This window comes from Galeopterus variegatus, unplaced genomic scaffold (genome assembly GCF_000696425.1).
Source record: "Galeopterus variegatus unplaced genomic scaffold, G_variegatus-3.0.2 Scaffold650, whole genome shotgun sequence".
Lineage (NCBI taxonomy): Eukaryota > Metazoa > Chordata > Mammalia > Dermoptera > Cynocephalidae > Galeopterus > Galeopterus variegatus.
The window spans coordinates 157776-178584 of NW_007726761.1; the positions used below are offsets into that span (position 1 = coordinate 157776).

At 43.7% G+C, this 20809-nt stretch overlaps 1 protein-coding gene across 1 annotated transcript in view; it reads right to left on the reverse strand.

Moving 5' to 3' along the window:
- Positions 1-20809, reverse strand: part of CHD6 (chromodomain helicase DNA binding protein 6) — a 150479-nt gene that overhangs the window by 34248 nt on the left and 95422 nt on the right. The window contains exons 19-26 of the mRNA XM_008570986.1: positions 19682-19792; positions 17811-18013; positions 16923-17122; positions 16046-16205; positions 9616-9705; positions 7279-7382; positions 4398-4527; positions 1734-1794 (exon numbers count right to left, since the gene is read on the reverse strand). Coding sequence (XP_008569208.1) covers positions 1734-1794; positions 4398-4527; positions 7279-7382; positions 9616-9705; positions 16046-16205; positions 16923-17122; positions 17811-18013; positions 19682-19792 — 1059 coding nt within the window. The remainder of the gene's footprint in view (positions 1-1733; positions 1795-4397; positions 4528-7278; positions 7383-9615; positions 9706-16045; positions 16206-16922; positions 17123-17810; positions 18014-19681; positions 19793-20809) is intronic.

Sequence of the window (20809 nt, forward strand, 5' to 3'; positions counted from 1 at the left end):
AGAAGAATAGACAAATGGATCAATAGAACAGAATGGGGAATCTAGAAATAGTAACACAACTGATTTTTTGACAAAAAAATCAGCCCGACTTTTTTTTTTTTGACGAAAGTGCAAAAGTAATTCAGTGTAGGAAAGATAACTTTTTAAACAAATGGTTCTAGAGCAACTGGACATCAATAGGTAAAAAAAACAAAACAAAACAATCCTCCTTGATCTAATTCACTCCATTTATCTGAAAACTAATTTAAATGACGAAAGTGCAAAAGCAATTCAGTGTAGGAAAGATAACTTTTTAAACAAATGGTTCTAGAGCAACTGGACATCAATAGGTAAAATAAACAAAACAAAACAATCCTCCTTGATCTAATTCACTCCATTTATCTGAAAACTAATTTAAAATGAACCACAGACTTAAATGTAAAATTATACAACTTTCACAAAACAAAACAAAGAAGAAAATCTCCAGGATCTATAGCTAGGCAGAGTTCTTAGACTTGACACCCCAAACGTGATCCATAAAAATAAAAATTGGTAAGCTGAACTTCACAAACTTAGAAACTTTTGCTCTATGAAAGACAATGTGAATAGGATAAAAAGATACACTACAAGGTGGGAGAAAATATTTGCAAACCACATACCTGACAAAAGACTAGTATCTAGAATATATAAAGAATTCTCAAAAATCAATAGTAAAACAATGAAATTAGAATATCGGCAAAGCACATGAAGAAATATTTCACTGAAGAGGATAGACAGATGGCAATTAAGCACATAAAACAATGTTCCACATTATTAGCCACCAGGGAAATGCAAATTGAAACCATAATGAGGTATCAGTATATACCTATCAGAATGACTAAAGTAAAATATAGCAGCACCACCTAATGCTGATGAGGATGGAAAGTGAGGAAAAAGTGGATCACTTATATGTTGCTCGTGGGAATGTGAAATAGGACAGCTACTCTAGAAAACAGTTTGGCAGTTTCTTAAAAAAAGCTAAACATAACTACCATATGACCCAGCAATTATACTTCTGGGCATTTATCCCAGAGAAATGAAAATGTATGTTCACACAAAAATTTGTATGAAAATGTTTAAAGAGGTGTTATTCTTAATAGCCGAAAACTGGAAACAACCCAGATGTCTTTTAATGGATGAATGGTTAAACAATCCATGGTTCATCCATACCATGGAATACTAGACAACAATAAAAAGGAATGAACTGTTGCTACAGACAGCGACCTGAATGAATCTCCAAGGAATTATGCTGAATAAAAAAACCAATCCCCAAAAGTTACATACTAGATGATTCCATTTACAGAGCATTCTTAAAATGACTAAATTACAGAAATGGAGAAGATTAGTGGTTGCCAAGGATTAAAAAGGGGGTTAAGGGAAAAGGGAAGTGGATGTGGTTATAATATGGCAGCAGGATGGTGTTTGTGATCATGAAAATGTCTTGTATCTTGACTCTGTCAATGTCACTATCCTGGTTGTGATACTGTGCTATAATTCTGCAAGATGTTACTATGGGGGAAAACTGGGATCTCTCTGTATTATATTTAAAACTATATCTAAAATCTATGGTTATCTCAAAATAAAAAGATTACTTAAATGAAAATGCAATGCAACTGCAGCAGTGCAATCAAGTTCCCCAAGACCACTACCAAGACAGAGATCCCTCTCTTGTATGGAAGACGGTGTGGATTACCAACGCAGCACATCGGACTCACCTTTTGTTTCTTGAGGCCATCTAATTTGTCCTCAGCGTTGTCTTCTTTATCCATGTTGCCTCTAAATAAAAGTTTAAAAAAAAAAATCACATATCACCAAGGAGTTATTTTGCAACCAGGATGCTTGCAAGAAAACCCCCCAAATCACTGACCAAAGGGAATATTAGTAGATCTCTTCCTCCACAGGCACTCAAAATCTTAGTTTTCCTTCCCTTTCAGCAGTACTCAAGAGACAGTATGAATAACTATCACCAAACAATGTCACCACTTTTACATACAAGAACCTCCACTCAACTGACATTGCAGCATGAGAGTCCAGCCTCAGGATCTACCCAGGCAAGTTCACAGGCCGGCTATTCAACAGTGATACTATCAGAAAAAGGTAACTGCTGCCCACCAACCACGATCTAACAAGAGAACAGACTCTAGACACTGGAGGCTGTGTAAACCGAGTGAGGCTTCTTCACACACCAACCCAGATCACAGAAGGGTCAATCTACCCACAGAGTCACCTACATGTGGACAAAGTCAACTCCTCCGAGAGGCTCTGCTGTCACTGCTGAGAAGGAAGGGCATTTTTGCGTTCTTTACCATGAGACACCTGCCGCTAGGTTAGCTATCTGAAGTCTTTTCCCTCATGAGCTTAGCTTGCTGATCCCTGTTTTTCATTTCTTTTAAAATTGATTTTAAAATATTCCTGTCTCAAATATTCTTGTCTTTGCTGCTCAGGCCCTGGAGGCAAAGACAATCTCCTACCTTCATTGCTTAACCACAAAAAGAACAGCCACCCCACAAAAATATAAGCTTTATGCCACATTCAGGTACCTGGAGTGAATTCTTGTAATTTTATGATGCCTCAGCATCCATTTTGAATGAGTTGGACTTTCACATACCCTTCACACAGTTTCTAGTTCTCCACCTCCTCCCAGTTCCTCAATGTGGTTTATCCAGATACCTGCTACCTGCCTCATGCAACTTCCCCCTAGTGACGACCTCCCTATGGGACAGCTAGCTATAGCTTATTTGATTGGTCCTGCTGACCCGCATGCCTTGCACATACTGTTCAGATAGGCCACAGTGACCACCTCTCAGTCATGGTGTGCCTCCTGTAACTCATGCCTGCTTGCTTTAAACCCACCAATTAAAACTCTCTGAGGAAGGTGTGGGCCCATGGGGCCCATGTGCTCCCTGACCTGTGTGTGTGGTCTCTGGGCATGCCCTGTATCCCCCAGCACCAGTAAGTAATAAAATCTTATTTCTATCTTATGTCTCTCCTAATCTCTAATGCGGTGATCTCCATCTCAAAGATCCCAAATTAAAATAGTACCTCACTTAGACTTGTTCACCCTGAACCAGTGATCTAACATTAGGATCACCTGTCCTTCGGGCCTTTGTTAAAATCTCCCACAATGCATATTTATTATGTCCACAGGAAAAACTTTTGGGGCAGAGAACATTAAGGTGGCTAACATGTTCACCAGGAGTTAGGGACAGGTGGAAAATGCACTTTTTTTTTTTTTTTTGGCACTGGCCAGTATGGGGATCTGAACCCATGACCTTGGTATTATAGGGCTGCATTCTTTTTTTTTTTTTTTTTTTTTTTTTTTTGTCTTTTGTCTTTTTTCCGTGTCCGGCAACGGATCGCAACCCTCAGTGTCGCCCCCGTACCGGACCGGGGACCGGCAACGGGATTGCAAGCCTCGGCGCTGCTCCAGCGCCTCGCTCAGCCAGTGAGCGGGAGCCGGTCTGCATGTGGGATCCGAACCCTCGGACGGGAGCGCCGCCGCGCTTCCCAAGCGGCGCACTATCCAGTGCGCCACCGGGCCGGCCCATAGGGCTGCATTCTAACTAACTGAGCTAACCAGCCAGCCCCCAAGGAAAATGCATTTCATGCTTCTCTTGGCCTGAGCAGATGGTTGGGGCTCCTGCAGTGCTCCACTCTCATTTCTAGGCCCAGCCACAGCCCTAGAGAAAGGCGAAGCAGCATCTGCTACTTTTGGGGGGGTGGGGGGAGATCAAACCAAAAGCTTACCAGGCACAAGCTGAGATAAATGTTATGTTTTCCAAATATATGTATATTTTGGAGAACTACACTGTTTTTTGATATTAATTTAGCTTTCCTGGGAATTTACACATTTTCGGGGTTATGCCAATAGTAATAAAACTCAACCAAAGGGGATGCTTCTGTACTTTTTTGCACATAACCCACGGACAGGCTGAAATGCCCTGGCCGTCAAGCTTCTAAGTCCATCTTACTCATCAACCATACAATCCTTAAATAATACTGGAATTTCATCTCAGGAACTTCAAGGTCAGGGAGCCTATACTTTCTGTGCCTCCTCTTAGTTTTATGCCAGGTATGAAAGGTCTAAATTCTTCCTTAAGGATCCTCTGAGCAGAGAAGAGATGAGCATGCTGGGCAGCTGGGGGAACCCATGAAGGACAGGAGCTGGGATTTGGTTCCAAGTGCTTGGAAGCCAAAGAACAGTTCTGAGGCACAGTGGGCTATAACCAAAGTAGCAATTTTGGAAGTCAGTGCGGCAAGGTTGAAGCGAGATGCCAGACACTGAGGAAGAGATATGAAGAGTGCTAGTGTATTTGAAAGGGATCAGAGATCAATAGCATGGCATGTCACGTCAGGGTTGGCCTTCATGGCTTTCTCACCTTTCAGGAATGTCTGAGGTCCCATCCGTAACACCCTGTTCTGCAGAAAGGGACTTTTCATCTGGCATCCCAACTTTCTCCAGGAAGCAAAGTGCTGGGTCTGCTCGCATGGCATTGTACCTCTCATACCCTGACCAAGAGTAACGAGAATGTCAGAACTCCCAAAATCTGCTTAGGGCTTACACAGTCATTTTGTTCCCCTTATTTAGTAAACAAAACAAAACAAACAAAAATACTTATTTAAGATTAATCAGACCCTATAAAACTTCCTATGAGGGGAAGATCCTGGAGCTAAAGCAGACAGATTTGAGTAGTGCTGACCAAAAACGAATGTTCATATAAATACTGTGTCCATGAAGAGACACAAAGTGCAGATACAATTCTCACCTGTTTGCTGCTTTTGGACGGCATAGAGAATCAGACACATTGGTTTTGCAGCTCCTTCCCCACATCCTCCTACTCTGGGAACCCTGTTATGTCTAACTAGGTTGGGTTTCCTTATAGTCCAATTTTATCCCATGTGTCAGAAAGGGAAGCTGAACAGAGCGATAGATACAAGGGCTGGCATATAAAAAGGACTAATATGATTGGCTGTTGGATTAAAACGAACTGACCCTCAGTCCTAACTTTAAATACTGAGTTCACCTTGACTGGCATCTGGGAGAATCTGAATGGAATGGGTGATGCATCAACTCAAAGTCATTAACACAAGCATGCTCTGGAAACACAAATTAACTTATCCCCCTCCTAAACTGCTTTGCAGAGCACGGGAGTTTTAGGTTTGGGAGTGATCTTATACCTCAGTGGGGTGGACCCTCTGCTATGAGACTAAGAGATAAACTGATTGATCACTACCCTAAACCTTGATTAGGAATTATAAACTAGTAGGTAAAGTACCAATATTAATCTGCCTTTTCTAGGAGAGAAAGGGTCTTGGGCTGCCTTAGACTCCTGTCCTCTTTTACATATTCTGAGGCTATGTCGTTTGCCTGAGGACTGGTAGTTATATTTTCCTGGTGAATTACACCTATAATCATTGAGACCCTCTTTCTACCAAATTTTTGCCCTAAAGATTTTTTGTTTGATTTTGCCATTCCAGGCTGTTGTTAGCATTTGCCTGGCATGTTTTGTTATACCCCTGAGATGTCAATTTCACACTACTATCCATGGCATCTTCTTTTATGTCTTCATCTCTTTATCTCTCAGGAATATGTTCTTCCAGTTCTGCTTTCCTGGGCCAGAGAACTTTTCCTTGCACCCTTTCCTGGAGGGCAACCCTTCCAAGGACATGTTTCTGATTTCTGGGTGGGTATTAAAACTCAGTCTCTCTGGTCTGCTGTTGCATTAGCTCCTGAGCTCTCAGCTCTGGTTTTAAGTGAAACCTGCAATTAGGGATTTTCATTTCCTCCAAGTCCTAATTCATCTCTGCCTTCTGCATGAGGGAGGGAGAGGAAGAATATAAATTCTGTCTGCCATATTGCTGGGACTTCAGACATGTCCTTTTTTCACATTATGTTGTCTCCATGCAGGGATCTGGCAATGTGCCCTAACACAACCACTGAAATGAGACCTGGGGTCACCAGGCTTTCCCACACAAACCAAGTTCAGATGATCTGTAATCTGGCTGCTTTCAACAGCATATCTTCTGGGTTCTTTCCAAAATTAAACCAAGTCTTGGTTGCACTGGGGTACCCAGTGATTAACAGAAAGGTCACAAGCTTCTGCACCTCCAGAAGCCAGTATTCTTAACACCAGAATCCAAGTCTGGAAGGGATTCCAAGTAAAAATATGTATACGCACAGTTACTTAAATGCAGCTGGCTAGAATGTAAAAGCTGAAGAATTCTCTTTATACAGCATGGGTTAGAAAGTTAATCAATTTTCAAAAGCAGAGTTATAAGGGAGAGTGAAATAGCACTGAGCACCTATTACATACCAAGCACTGTTCCAGATGGTCTACATACACTGTCTTATTTAATCTTCAGACAACCCTCCAGGTCAGCTCTTTTGATACGGTCCACCCATTGCACAGGTGAAAAAGCAGGTCAGAGAAGCTTATGACTTGTCAAATGTCACACATTTAGTATGTGGCAGAGTTGACAGTTAAAGCCAGGTATATCTAACTCTTTCCACTTTAAACCCCAGTTCCCAGTTTGCAATTTCTGTTGATTCAGCTGGGAGGGAAGGTGTCCATCAGGCATATTACAGGTGACTATCATTTGATGCTTGCATTATCCACTTTAATGGTGGCAATTGTCTGAAAGCAAGGGCAGGTGTTTAAAACAGTACCAGAAGTGATGAGAGAGGGCACTTATTTCAGTTTTCCCAAACTATTCAAAAACCTCTCTCAGTCCCCTTTAGTCTCCTGATTACCACATTAAAAAAAAAAAATTGTCCATGACATCTTTTATGCTTAGATTTTTGTACCAATGGGCAAAAGATATACATTAGGAATATGGAGATTATCTAGAACGACCTTAAAATTATGCAAACATATGAAATGCTTCCCCCCGTTTATTATTCTTTCATTCAAGAAACACTGGGTGCCTCCTATGTGCCAGGCACTAGGCCAGACACTGGGACTATAAGAGTGAATGAGAGAGGCAGTCCCAGGCCTGACAGTGCAGACAAGCGAGGAAGAGACACACCAAACAAGTTCTTTGTGGCCACAGTCGTCCTTTAGAAGTTCACAGCATCATGAATTACACATTCATTTGATTGAAATTCTAAGAGGGCAGAGGTGAGGCTCTATTTTCCAAGCGGGATGTGCAATAGAACTATGGAGTTTTTCTGGAATATGCCAGGCTTAGTCAAAGAGTGCCTGAACTCATCTTTCCTGTGGGGAACTGATACAGAAGGGAAACATTCACTGAAATACACACCATGCTTGAACACGCCAATGAGAAGGGACTTATCAGCCTCAGCATCCCACCAATCCACTGGGATCTCCACATAGTCAATGTCGGGCAGAGGCACGTCCAGCTCCCTGTGGAAGGAAGGATATAGACTCAGAGTTCCTTCAACACAGACACAAAACACCAAAAGCTACTGGCCTAACCCTGGTATTAAGCCACATTCCTAGGTGCATGCTGAGATGTTGAAGAAACAACAAACAGAAGGATTCTGAAGGCTGTGGGTCAATGTTTCTTATCCAGAACTTTGCATCAGAATCACTTAGGAAGCTACTTAAACATATGCACTTGATTTCCAGGTTCCACTTTCAACTGACTGATGCAGAGTCTTGAAGTACTGCCGAGAAAACCCATCCTCAATTGGTCTAGGGTGGGGCCTTGGGATCTCTATGTATAAAGTACTTCTGATGTGCATCTTCAGTTGATAATTGGTCATCTGAAGGTAGAACTTCCCCAAAAGGTTGAATTCATACATGACTGAACGTTTAAAATAACAGTGCTTAAATCATCTTGGCTCAACATGTTGTCTCGACATATAGAGATCTCAAGCACCATTTGAGAACAATACAGTCTGCAATGGCATATAATCAGGGATATAAAGAGGGCCTTTCAGAGGATAAGTGCCACGACAGATAGCGCCTCCTGGCAGGGTTCTGTTTTGTCTGTCAGGTCAAAACTGATAACAAATTGCAGTGCTCCTGGCCAAAGCGATGATCTTAACTTGATCTAGGCTGCAGACATGCGGGATTGGCAGGCCTGTTCCATCAGCTCCTCTCTGAGCTTCTGTCCATGTGCTGAGAGCTCATACTGACCCCTAGCTCACTGTCTCATTCATCTGAGTACAGTAATTGCTCTTTGAAGGCTTGGGGTTTGGGGAGAACATCTTCCTGGGTGGCTCTTCCCTCCCCTCCCAGATGTCTGGGGTGGCTTTTCAGCAGCATTTGAAGTTCTTCTTCCATCAGGTTCTTCTTACTGTGACAAATGACTAACTGCCCCTTGCCAGGCCCAGCCCCCTCTATGGGGATAGTGTTCCCCAGCCCCACCTTTCCAGGAACCCACAGCTGCCTGCACGGTGCCACGCGCTGCCCGACTTTTCTGGGATGAACTGTTGCTCATGCTTCATGGCAACTTCTCCACAACAAGGCATTAAACCTGAATAGGGCCAGTGAGAGACTGAAGAAAGCAGAGAAAAGGAAGGAAGAGAGTGGGCAATGCACTCTCCCTCTCCACGTTCTACCTAGCTACCTTCCAACACTCAAAGCACATGGCAGTAGGGTGAGTAAGTTCAGATAACTTCTGCCAGGCAACACCTGATGTAAACTATCAAGTTCAATTCTGCTGCATTTATACAACTCAAATAGAACCTTTCTACCAAAACACACAATCCCCCTATCCCTACTGGAAATTACCACAGTGATTCCAGAGGCATATCAAGTAGTAATAGTCACTGTGAGGATTGGTTCTGATCACAAACTGCCGCATGGGTAGGGCTATCTATGTCCCTCTCTCCTTCTCTAGTGCTTCTATGCCTGCTAAAGCCATTAGCACTGACCAATGGAAAGAAAGAGAAAGAAGAAACTATGGCCTCAAGTAATCTCAAAGCAAAGTCCAAATATCAATACCTTTAGTGTTCCCTGGGAATGACAGGCATGTATAGGGACAGAGCAAACCGCAACTCTGGGGAAGGCAAAGGAGGCTGTCTGGTGATTTCACCTATAAATTGTGACTTTCTGACAGCTTTATCAAGTGGCAGCTGAGAGCTTAGCAGCCTTATTCCCTGAAATTCTGGGAGACTCCCATAAGATTCTATAGTTTTGGAAACACTAATCTGCAAAACTAGGTACAACAAATCTAACAGGCCACCAAGTATTATTATTAATATGATTAGCAAATAAAAGAGAAATACTCAAATGTATAAGAGTACTAAGGCCAAGAATGGGAATCTGGGTAAAACTTCTAGTCTATACTTGGATCAAGCCTATTAAAGTAAATGACACTCATTAATTCATTACTTAAGGTAGAGAAATTACTGTTTAAAAAACAATTTTACAACACTATTGGGGGTGAAATGAACTAAAAAACTCACCAAAGCTGTGTTTATAAGAAACCGTCTTCACCTTCATTTTATTTGTAGATAACCTGCCTGAACTGTCCTTATTCTACTTGCCTGCGCTACCATCTGGGTCACTGGTCCTGGGCGGGGTGGGAACATATGCCTCTTGAAGAACAGACAAGTTTGTCAAGCTCCATGAACAGACATTTTATGTCAATTCTTTAACACTGAGAGCCAAGATTGATTTGTTTTACCTGGCAGGAGTTCCTTCAAATGCTTTATCAGCTGCTTCTCCCAGTATTTCAGCTTTTAGGTAGTACAGCATCCGGACTCGCAAAAGTACCCTATGAAAGGTGAACACAGTAATGCAAACAAATTAGAACCCACAACTGCCTGTGAACCACATCCCCAAGTTAACACAGAGAAATTCTGGGCATTACCATGTAATTAGTGATATGAAGTAATATATGAGAAAGCACCAGAAAAACAAAACACTATATACCATGGCAGACACTATGATCATCATCCCTGTTTCACAGGAGAAAACGGTATCTCATCAGTCATGTATCAGATCATCCCACGAACCACAGGGGGCAGCAGAAACAGAGCGCCCCTCCTGTTCTTTAAGACTACTCACCTCGTCCACATGGCCACAATGACCTCTTAGGCAGAGCTGGCTTCCAAGAGGCCCATTACCAGTTTACCAGTTACTGAAGAGTAATGTTGAATGTTGGTGCTTTCAAACAGCTTCATACATGGCTAAATGAATATTTAAAAGCCAGGTGTCTATATTTTATGGTAACATGTCTTCTCTCCTGAGGTGCTCAATTCACTGTGATTCTGCAAGGATCAAACTCAGCCTCCATGGGAATGCACCAAACATGTTTTGAGACAAAGCAATTAAGCAAGTATTTGCTGGGCAGCTACTACGTGCCCTGAACCATGCTTGAGGAACCTACAGCAGTCTAGTTGTAAAATGAGACCAACCATAAAGAGTTAAAGCACAGAAGATGAGAGTGGGGCCTGGCTCAATGTGTGCAAAAATGGGATGAAAAGAAGGGCAGGCACAGAGAAGCAGACCACTGTTGAAGAGACGCTTCATGTTCAAGGCTAAGCTGCAGCGAGATTTAGAAGAGTGCTTGTAATTTGCTCAATACCAGTCAAGAGTGAAGGCTAGCCATTAAAAATAAAAATCTGTTTACATATATTCATATAGAAACTGATCTCCAGCTAATTTGTTAAAAATGCTTCATGTTCAAGGCTAAGCTGCAGCGAGATTTAGAAGAGTGCTTGTAATTTGCTCAATACCAGTCAAGAGTGAAGGCTAGCCATTTAAAATAAAAATCTGTTTACATATATTCATATAGAAACTGATCTCCAGCTAATTTGTTAAAAAAAGGATCACAAACAGTTTGTAAAATACACACCATTTTAAGAAAGACAAAAAGTAGGTTGTAGACTCACATATGCTGGTACATGCATAGAGTCTCTCTGGAAGAACCAGGTTAACACTGGTCAACCTGGAGTGGGCAACAGAGGAACTGGAGATGGGAGGAAAACTTACTTTTGACAGAATTTTTTTTTAACACATTGTAGTGGATTGAATTATGTCCCCCCAAAACTCCTTGAAACTTGAATTGTGTCCTCCAAGTTTTATGTATTAAAAACTTAGCCCCCGCTGCGACTGTTAAGAGGTTGGGAAATCCTATTACTGTCATTGAAAGGTGGAGCCTTGAAAAGGTGATTGGGGGCCGACCCTGTGGTGCACTTGGGAGAGTGCAGCGCTGGGAGCGCAGCAATGCTCCCGCCGCGGGTTCGGATCCTATATAGGAATGGCTGGTGCGCTCACTGGCTGAGCGCGGTGCGGGCGACACCACACCAAGGGTTGCAATCCCCTTACCGGTCACGAAAAAGACAAAAAAAAAAAAAGAAAAGGTGATTGGACTGTAGGACCATGCAGTAGTGAATGAATTAAAAATGGTGGTCAGGGGTGTGGTTCTGAGGGCTTTAAAAAGAGAGTGAATGAGAAGCTCTCTCTCTTTCTCTCTATGCTCTCTGCTTCCACCATCTCGCAATGTGAGACCCCTGGGTTATTGTCGCCACTACCAGATGGACTTTGGACTTATCAGCCTCAGAAACTGTAAACAATTAATTTTGTTTTCTTTATAAATCACCCAGTTACAGGTATTTTGTTATAAGCAACAAAATGAACTAATACAGAAAACTGGTATCAGAGAACTGGGTGTTGCTTATAACAAATACCTGAAAATGTGGAAATGGCTTTGGAACTGGGTGTTGAGGAGAGGTTGGAGACTCAGAAGAAGACAAAAAAAACACAGAAAGTTTGGAATGTCTTAGAGACTGGTTACGTGGTGGCGAGCAGAATGCTGATAGAAATATGAACTGTAAAGACCATTTTAAGGACATCTCAGATGGAAATAAGGAGTTTATTGGAAACTAGGGCAAAGATCACTCTTGCTGTGAACTGGCAAGGAATTTGGTTGCATTCTGTCCATGCCCTAGGACTTTGTGGAAGTTGGAACTTAAGAGTTGTGAACCAGAGTATATGGCAGAAGAAATTTCTAAGCAGCAAAGCATTAAGGAAGCTGCATGGCTACTTGCAACAGACTACTCTGAGTTATGGTGGCAAAGGTACAACATGAAGCCAGCATTTAAAAGGAAAGCAGAATGTAAAGATTTGGAAAATCTGCAGCCTGGCCATGTGGTAGAGAAGCAGAGAGCATGCAATGGTGCAGCCCAGAGATTAGCTAAGCAGATTAGTACAAAGGAAAGGGATTATCAAGAGAAGGAGAAAAAGACCTGAAGGCATTACAGAAGTCTCTGGGAACAGCTCTTCCATTTCTGGCCCAAAGACCTAGGGAGACAGAATGCTCTTGGGGAACAGGCTTGAGGAGCCCTCCATGGGCTCACTGCCCAGGACCACCTTGGGAAGCTGCTTCCAGCACCAGCACCCCCAGCTGCTTTGGCTACTCCAGTTGTGGGTAAATTGACCCCAGGTGTGCTGGACATGCAGCTTTGGAAAATAGAAGCCAGAAGCCTTGACAGTGTCCATGTGGTGTTAAGTCTACAGGCTCAGAGAATGCCAGAGCTGGGAAGGCTTGGGAGCCTCCACCCCGATTTCAGAGGATGACTGGAAAAGTCTGGGGGCCTTGGAAGAGATCTATGGAGTTACCGCACACAACCTTCACTAGAGCAATGCAGAGTGGAAACATGGGGTTGGAGTTGCAGCAGAGAAATCCCATCAGTGCCATGTCTAGTGGAGCCATGAGAGCAGGACCGCCATGGAGACCCCAGACTTGTGGAGCTACCAGAGTGGAACCCCAGCCTGGGAGAGCTGAAGTGTGGCCTGCAACCAGGAAAGCCATAGGAGTAGAGCTATCCGAGGACTTGGGGACACAACCCCCACACCAGCAGGCACAGGACATCAAACATGGAGTCAAGGTACATGATTCACCAGCTTTGAGATTTAATGCCTGCTCTGCTGGGTTTAGGAGTTGTTTGGGACGTGTTTCTCCTTTCTTTTGGCCTATTTCTCCCTTTTGGAATGGGAATATGTACCCTATGTTTGTCCCATCATTGTATCTTGGAAGTAGATAACTTGTTTTGAATTTCATAGATGGGACTTTGAACTTTTGACTTTTGAATTCAAACAAGTTGAGACTTTGGGGATGAAATGAATGTATTTGTATGTGAAAAGGACATGAGCTTTGGGAGGCCAGGGCGGAATGTAGTGGATTGAATTACGTCCCCCCAAAACTCCCTGAAACTTGAATTGTGTCCCCCAGGTTTTATGTATTAAAAATTTAGCCCCCACAGTGACTGTAAAGAGGGTGGAAAATCCTATTATGGTAACTGAAAGGTGGAGCCTTGAAGAGGTGATTGGATTGTAGGACTGTCCAGTAGTGAATGGACTAAAAATGGTGGCCAGGGGCGTGGTTCTGAGGGCTTTAAAAAGAGAGGGAGTGACAAGCTCTCTCTATCTGCTTCCACCATCTTGCAATGTGAGACCCCTGGGTCACTGTTGCCACCACTACATGGACTTACCAGCTTCAGAAACTGTAAGAAATAAACTTCACTTTCTTTATAAATCACCCAGTTTCAGGTAAAAAGGCAACATAAATGGACTAATACACACACATATATAAGTTATTCAAAAGAAGTTAATAATGAAGGTTTGAGGCTTTAACACAAGCAAAATTTCTATTATACCTGGGTAGAAAGTTCCACTGTGGGCTCAAGTAATAGGTGAAACGCACAAAGTTAGAACTTTAGATTGAAAAGAACTCTTGGGTCTCTGGTATGCTATTCCTTACCTCAGCTGTCAATCAACTCCAAGAATTTTGAGGTTTTTTTTTTTTGAAGCCCAGAGAATAAGAACTCTAAGAATTTACAACCATTGCTGATCCTTATCCCTAGGTGGTAGTAGCTGATGGCCTCTTTAGTAACAACTAGAACAGAATGTCAGAGTCCTACCTGCAGAGGTCTAGCTCAATTGCAGTAAGGCTTCCTTAAGATTTAAGATAGGGAGAACTGTTTCTGTTTTTCTAAAAAGCAGCAAATGTGTTGATGTTTGGCAGTATTGTTAGCATGAGAAAATAGAATTTAAAGCCAATAGTATTCACTTGTTCTCCAAACAGGAAGCAAATCAATTTAGGGGACAGAAGGACAATTCTCATAGAGTCATCTCCTCCCAGAGTGAGTTTATAATCCCAGTTGGTGTCTGAACTCAAAGGGCAGGACAGCTGGAGCATGCAGTAGGTTTGTAGCAATCTCGCTTTGGCCAAACAAAACAACTGATTAATATTTTGGGTGGCTGCATCTCTTTTCCTTTCTTTTTCCATTTTATTGATGTGAAATATACTTCCAAAAAGCACACTTTGCATAAATGTACAGTGTCATGAATTTCCACAAGCAAAACACATGTGTATTCAGCATCCAGACCAGGAAGCAGACTATTTCCCCAGAAGTCCCCCCTGGTGTTCCCGTCTAGTCACTGTCCCATTCCCCAATGGATAACCACCATCCTGATTTTTTTTTTTAGCTTGGTTTTGAAGCAGTTGCTTTTTAACTTTTTAAAGTTCTGTTGACAACAATTTCACGTCTCTAAGTAATATATTACTACTAACAACAAACAATGTTGAGTGCTTACTGTGTGCCAGGCATGAATTAGCTCACTTAACCCTCATAACAATGCTAGGAAGTAGGAACTATTATTATCTTCATTTTATACATGTAGGTTAAGTAATTCACCTGCTGGCCAAGTAATGGGGCCAGAATTTAAATCCAGGTAGTCTTGATCCCTGAGTCTGTTTTAACCCTTATCTGATAATGGGATGGTAGTAAATTTGCTAATTATGATAGAACTCTCATAGTTGGCCATTTAGCTCTTGGTTCACTTTCCTCTGTATCTTGCAAACTGTTGCCGGATTAGTTTTTCTTCCCAAATATCATTCTTCTTCTTTTTTTTAATCATGTGCCTCACTTGTTCAAGAAACATCGTTTCTTTGTATTTACAATAAAATCTTTAGTTAGCCTGGCATGTCAGGTATACTCTCAATGGATTCCCTTACCCAACTAACCTCCTCTTTCTCAGTTCCCCATATGGTGACTATGATTCAGTAACATCAAACACATCACTGGATTCTACACCAGCCATGCTCTACTATCAACAGTATGTGTCCTTTAAGTCTCAACCCAACTATAACTATAGAACCACAAAGTGCATGTTACAGGGAGGCAGGAAAAACCAACAAAAATATCTTAACCTATAAGGTAATAAACTCTTGATAACCAGAGGTGTGCAGGCAGAAACTTCACTGTCTGCCAGGAATGCTGGGGCAATAACTCTTGTATGACCTAGAGTTGGAATAGATAATTTGCAAAGGTCAGAAACACTGTACAGGGATGCAAATATCCACGTGCAAACTTGTCATTGTTTTGTGGCTGAGTGCCCTAACTCCCCAAGACTAAACCACAGAAGAACAGAGTTTCATTTTCCATCACTGTTTTTTGCTGCCCCCCATTCTTTACCCACCCCCCTCAGCTTTTTGCCTATGGATATAAAGGATACTTTCTCAAGTGCATGCCTATCAAATAACTGGAGGCCATGAATGGCACCAGTGAATTGGAAAAGGAGGCAACCTGGCATAGGGGGCTGGGAGCAGTGGTCAGTGACCCCAGTGTCCTGCCCTCACTAATGTGTCCTCAGCAGCAGAGGGTATGCTGATGGGCTTTGGGGAGTCAGATTAGAAAAATCCCCAAGGGTATACAATGCATTGGCAGAGAGGCCAGATGCTGTGGGAGAGAAGAAATGTCGTCAAAGGAGTTAGAGGAGCTTTAAAGTCAATGAATTCTGACCCAGTTCAGGCCACAGATAACATATCCTGTCTCTCCAGACCTTGCATATTGCACAGTATGTACTACAGGAGCATGAAGGGGTCTCCTGTGGGGTTCCCAGGAGCCCAGACAGGCTGAGCAGGGCTGCCACCACGGGATAGGAGGGGCACACTCACTTGTTGCAGTGCTGCTTGAGGTGTTTCTTGTAGCCATCATCATGTAAGACCGTATGTACTACAGGAGCATGAAGGGGTCTCCTGTGGGATTCCCAGGAGCCCAGACAGGCTGAGCAGGGCTGCCACCACGGGATAGGAGAGGCACACTCACTTGTTGCAGTGCTGCTTGAGGTGTTTCTTGTAGCCATCATCATGTAAGACCACTTCAGGGTTGCAGGTGGCCAGCCAGTCTGCATTCTTTAGCTCTGGGAGCAGCAGCTGGTTCTTCGTCTTCTTCCCTTTCCTCCCTCTGGGGACTGGGGCCGACAACCCTGAAACAGAAAGACAGTGTAGGGCAAGTGGATGAGCCAAGGGGGCTTACACAAGGGTGTTGGAACAGAGCTAGGCTGGCATTGCAAAGAGGCATCCAGGCCATGCATGGTGGGCCCTGGATGACAGACCCTGCTCCTCAGTCCACATGATGGTAGTGAGGCAAGGTCCGTGGTCCCCTACTTCCCTTTAGTCAGTCAGTAAGGCTTACCAAGTACTCTGTGAGAATCAAGAAAGGTGTAACATAACCTGTGTCCTTCGGAACTCACAACCTAGCTGGGGAAAAGGAACACTTGGCCTGTAACCTGAGGGGAACTGTGTCTAAGCCCAGGGAAGGAGAAACACAGTACAAAAAAAGGCACAGCCAGAGGTGGAACAGGGACAGAACGGTGAAAGGTAAAAGGAAATCAGAGAGCACAAGGTGTGAGTCCCTGATTCAGGAGAGGAACCCCTGTAAGACTCAGTCAGTGGACAGGACTGGCATGTGGAAAGCTTTGACAGGCCCAGCTGTACTTAAAATCTCAGACGTAAGAAGGGATGACTCTGAGGGAGAACTGAAAGCATCCTCATCCTTGTCCCAAGGATGTAATTCATCTTTGCCCCTGTAATTCATCTGAAAAAGAGAAGTCACCCAAAGTACAGCAACATGGACCCACCCAAGAAGAGGGGATGAAAGTGCAGGGGGTCTGCTTCTCAGGCGTGGCCCTGCCTCCTCTCACCTGAGTGGTTCTGGAGGGTCTGGGCCTGCCCATCTTTGGTAGGTGTGATCAATTCCCAAATAAAACTCTTAATCTTTTCATCCCCCTTATAATGCTTGACACAGTACACTAGCAGGGCACGGCAAATCATCTCCATGTCCTTTTCGTTCAGATGCCACTTGAATCGCCCATGAGTAAGGATGTCTTTCCACCGGCCCCAGCTGATGGTGGAAATACAGAAAGGTGTTAGTGGAAAAAGGGCCACACCACACCCTCCCCACAGCAGCATATCCAAAAGCCACAGTGCTTCTCGTTCTCTGCTGGGCCCATTAACCACCCTAGGGGCTGTGTCTGAAAGGCCTTTGAGGACTGTATGACTGTAGCACACCAAATGTCACTAAGGTGACTGGAACATTGGACACTGAGAGCCTCATATGGCCACTAGAATGTTAAGAAGGGAGGGATCAAAATATTGGGATCAGGTAAAAAATTTGGAATTAAGAGAGTCCAGTTGTAGTATTCAAAAGCAATGGTGAACTCGCAGGAGCTGAACCTTCTATTTCCACCAAAGCCAGAGCCTGCACGAGTCATGCCATGACTGTAGCATCTGTTGCACTGACTCCTTACATATTCTTGCGGGGGATAAAGCAGGAAATCAGTACCAGACAGCAAATCAGTACCAGAGATTTGCTGTGACAAGCAAGTGAGAAAATCACGGCATGTCTATATTTTGGTGCAGAGCATACAATGACTGAGGGGGATTTGGGGCAGAAAGTGCAGTTCTCTCTTGCTCTAACAGCTCCCCATCAGCCCGTAATTCCAGAAGTGGCTGCAGAGACACACTGGACAAATCCCAGGGACTGAAAAACAGGGGGACCCCCCCCCCCACTAAGCAGAGCTAATATCCACCCAAAGATGAGCAGGTTCTTCTCCACCCGGAAGCACTCGGCTCGCAGGTAGCGTCTGGCTTTGTCATTGAGGCGCCTGGATCTGGTGGGCCTTTCATCTGAGTCACTGTCTAACTCTGAGAACTCCATGAGCTCGTCCTCCTCAAACGAGTTGTAGTGTTTGGTCTGCTTCCTCACACGAGGTCGGTCAATCACTAAGCTTTCCTGGAAATGGAGAGGACTGTTGTTGAGAAAGCCCCTCTTCTTTCCACTCCCATCTCCCACCACAGTGCACACACATCTCCTGGTGCTATTTCACAGGACACATTTGGGAAGGAACCTCGCCCCCATCTCATTCTCCAGCAAGAACGGCTCTTTCTTCTCAGCATACCTGCTGTTGCCATGACCACTGGACAAGCCAAGAGGCTTCTCTGGGACTTGCTCTAGTTGGCCTGCACCCCGGCCCCCAGTGCTGTCTGCCTCCATCTGCTGTTTCTGCAGTCATTCTAGCAAGGGTATGGCCAGCAAGACTCCCCAGTGCCTGGACTGGCAGTCTGCTCTTGCCAAGAAAGACTGGAGTGGTGAGCTCCCGCTGTTCTGCCCAGAATGCAGAGAACAGTCTGTGTTCTGAGCCAGAACAAGTCAGAGAACTCCATCTGCTCAACAACTTTCTGAAGACAAACATGTTCTTGTTGCTTCATTCTCTGCCTTCCACTGTTACTATCTTTCAGCCTTTTGTCTTTCACTGAGAACACAATCCCTAGCTCAGGAACCTCCTCATTATGGTGGCTCCCCTGGCCGCACCTGTTGTTCTTTCTCTAGTCTCCACCATTTCCTGCTCCTCACGCCTCAACACCCCTCTGTGGAGCCCAGATCACAAATTTCTAGTGTTATCCCTGCTCCAGTCACCTTGCTTCCCACCTCAAAATGATCTAACTGCTTCTTACTGCCTATAGGACAAGAGCTCTTTCTTCCCCTCTCTGAGACCCCACTGTCCTGCACACAGAGTAAATTCTTGATTGTGACACTGTAAAATGCTTAAAACAGGTTCCTAAAGGGGACTGCAGAATCTTCTTAGAAGATTAAATTGGATTAAGCAACCTCTGGTGGGTAAATAGAAGAATAGTTCTGGTTGGGACGGGTGACTGAATCAGTGTGACAAAAGCAAGGATTAACTTCTGGGTTTGTGAGGCCATGAGAGTCCAGCCCTCACATGAGAAGATGGGTAGAAAGTGAGGATATAGGGTCAGAGCTGGAGGTAGGGAATCTAACATTTAAGGGGTGCATCACAGTGGGCTAGGTACTGGAGCCAGTTACGCTCACCAGTGTTACCTCCCAACCCTGCAGTGTGGGCGGTACCACCTCCTTTTGCCACTTGTCTCAGGGAGGTCAAGCACCTTGCCCAAATCCATGCTCTAGTTTCATTCCTAAGCCCATTCTCTTTCTCATGTTCAGAAACAGAGAAACTCGAGACACTGAAAGAAGGAGGTAAAGCCAACAAACTTTTCTTTGTCATGCTTTTCCCCTCTTCCTATTACTTGTCATTGGTGAGGAAGTGTTGAAATATAGGTAAAATAGTCACATGCCAGGGATGAAATGTTGGCTTGAGACATGGGGCTGAACTTGACCTGTTTGGCCAGTTCCAGTTTTAATTGCCTTCGTTTAACTTCATGGGTACTCAGCTGACTGTATGTCCCATTAGGCCCTTCTAAAATTATAACAGTTAACATTTATCAAGTGCTATCTACATGCCAAGGCATGTTTTAATGTTACAAATATCTCATTTAAGAACCAAGACTTGGGAGTAAATAATGACTTGAGCTATATAGGAATTTATAATCAAATAAGATACCAGTGAAATATTCAAAGGAACAGAATATTTTTATGCTGTACCTTTTCATTCTTTGCTTCGGTGTCTAGTTCAGCTATTTTAGCCCATTTCTGCCAAAAGTTAGGATCATCTAAGGAAATATCTGTTCTGTTTCCTGAAGCCACAAAGCTAGCCTGTGAAGAAGATAAGAGTCAATAAACTGTACTTGAACACAGTACAAACTAATAAAACACCTGTTATTTCAAATGCACCAAAACTTAAGTATATTATCTACCTGCCTTTAAAACCTAAACCCCTAACAGAGTTTCTAAAATGAATGTGTAAATCTCAAAACTATTCTTTTTTCTCTTGTTATAAACACTGTGTGAGGAAATTACAATTTCAATCTATAGGATTATTTTTTGGAACTTAAACTTGGAAGCAACATGTTACATGGTGTCTACTTCTCTATGAAAGGGTTAATTCTTTTTTTTTTTTTGTCTTTTTGTCTTTTTTCGTGACCAGCAACGGATCGCAACCCTCAGTGTCGCGCCCGTACCGGACTGGGACCGGCAACGGAATCGCAACCCTCGGCGTTGCCCCCGCTCCTTGCTCAGCCAGTGAGCGGCCGGTCTGTATGTGGGATCCAAACCCTCAGCGGGAGCGCCGTCGCGCTTCCCAAGCGGCGCACTGTAGCAGTGTGCCACCGGGCCGGCCCGAAAGGGTTAATTCTTAAAACTTTGCTGGATTTAATTTTTCCATCAGTTCAACAGTTAACAAATGTCTGTTATGGAAAAGGCACTGGGCTGGGCAGCATAGGGTGTAGAGATAAGCGTTCAATCAGCCATATTCTCCCTGTAAAGCACAAAATGTCCCACTGAAAAAGTACTAAACAAGTCACCAAACAGGAGATTTAATCAAATAGGGCACAAAGCTCACACAAGAATTGGCAGAGCCTGTGGCCTGGGAAACCTGAGTGATCTGCTAAATTCTACACCCAGTGACTTGAACAGCAGAGGAAAGAGGCACCTAGACCTGAAGCTGGGAATCTTACGTAAAAGCTCTTTCCCATGAAATGAACACCACATTCAGTTGAGGAACAGAGCGTTCACTGGAGGTTCTGCTTCCTGACAGTGATCAAGGAGTGCTCTCCAAGGGCATCAAGACGACCACTCAAAGGTTTCAGAGCCATCCTTGTGAAGAGCGAACGG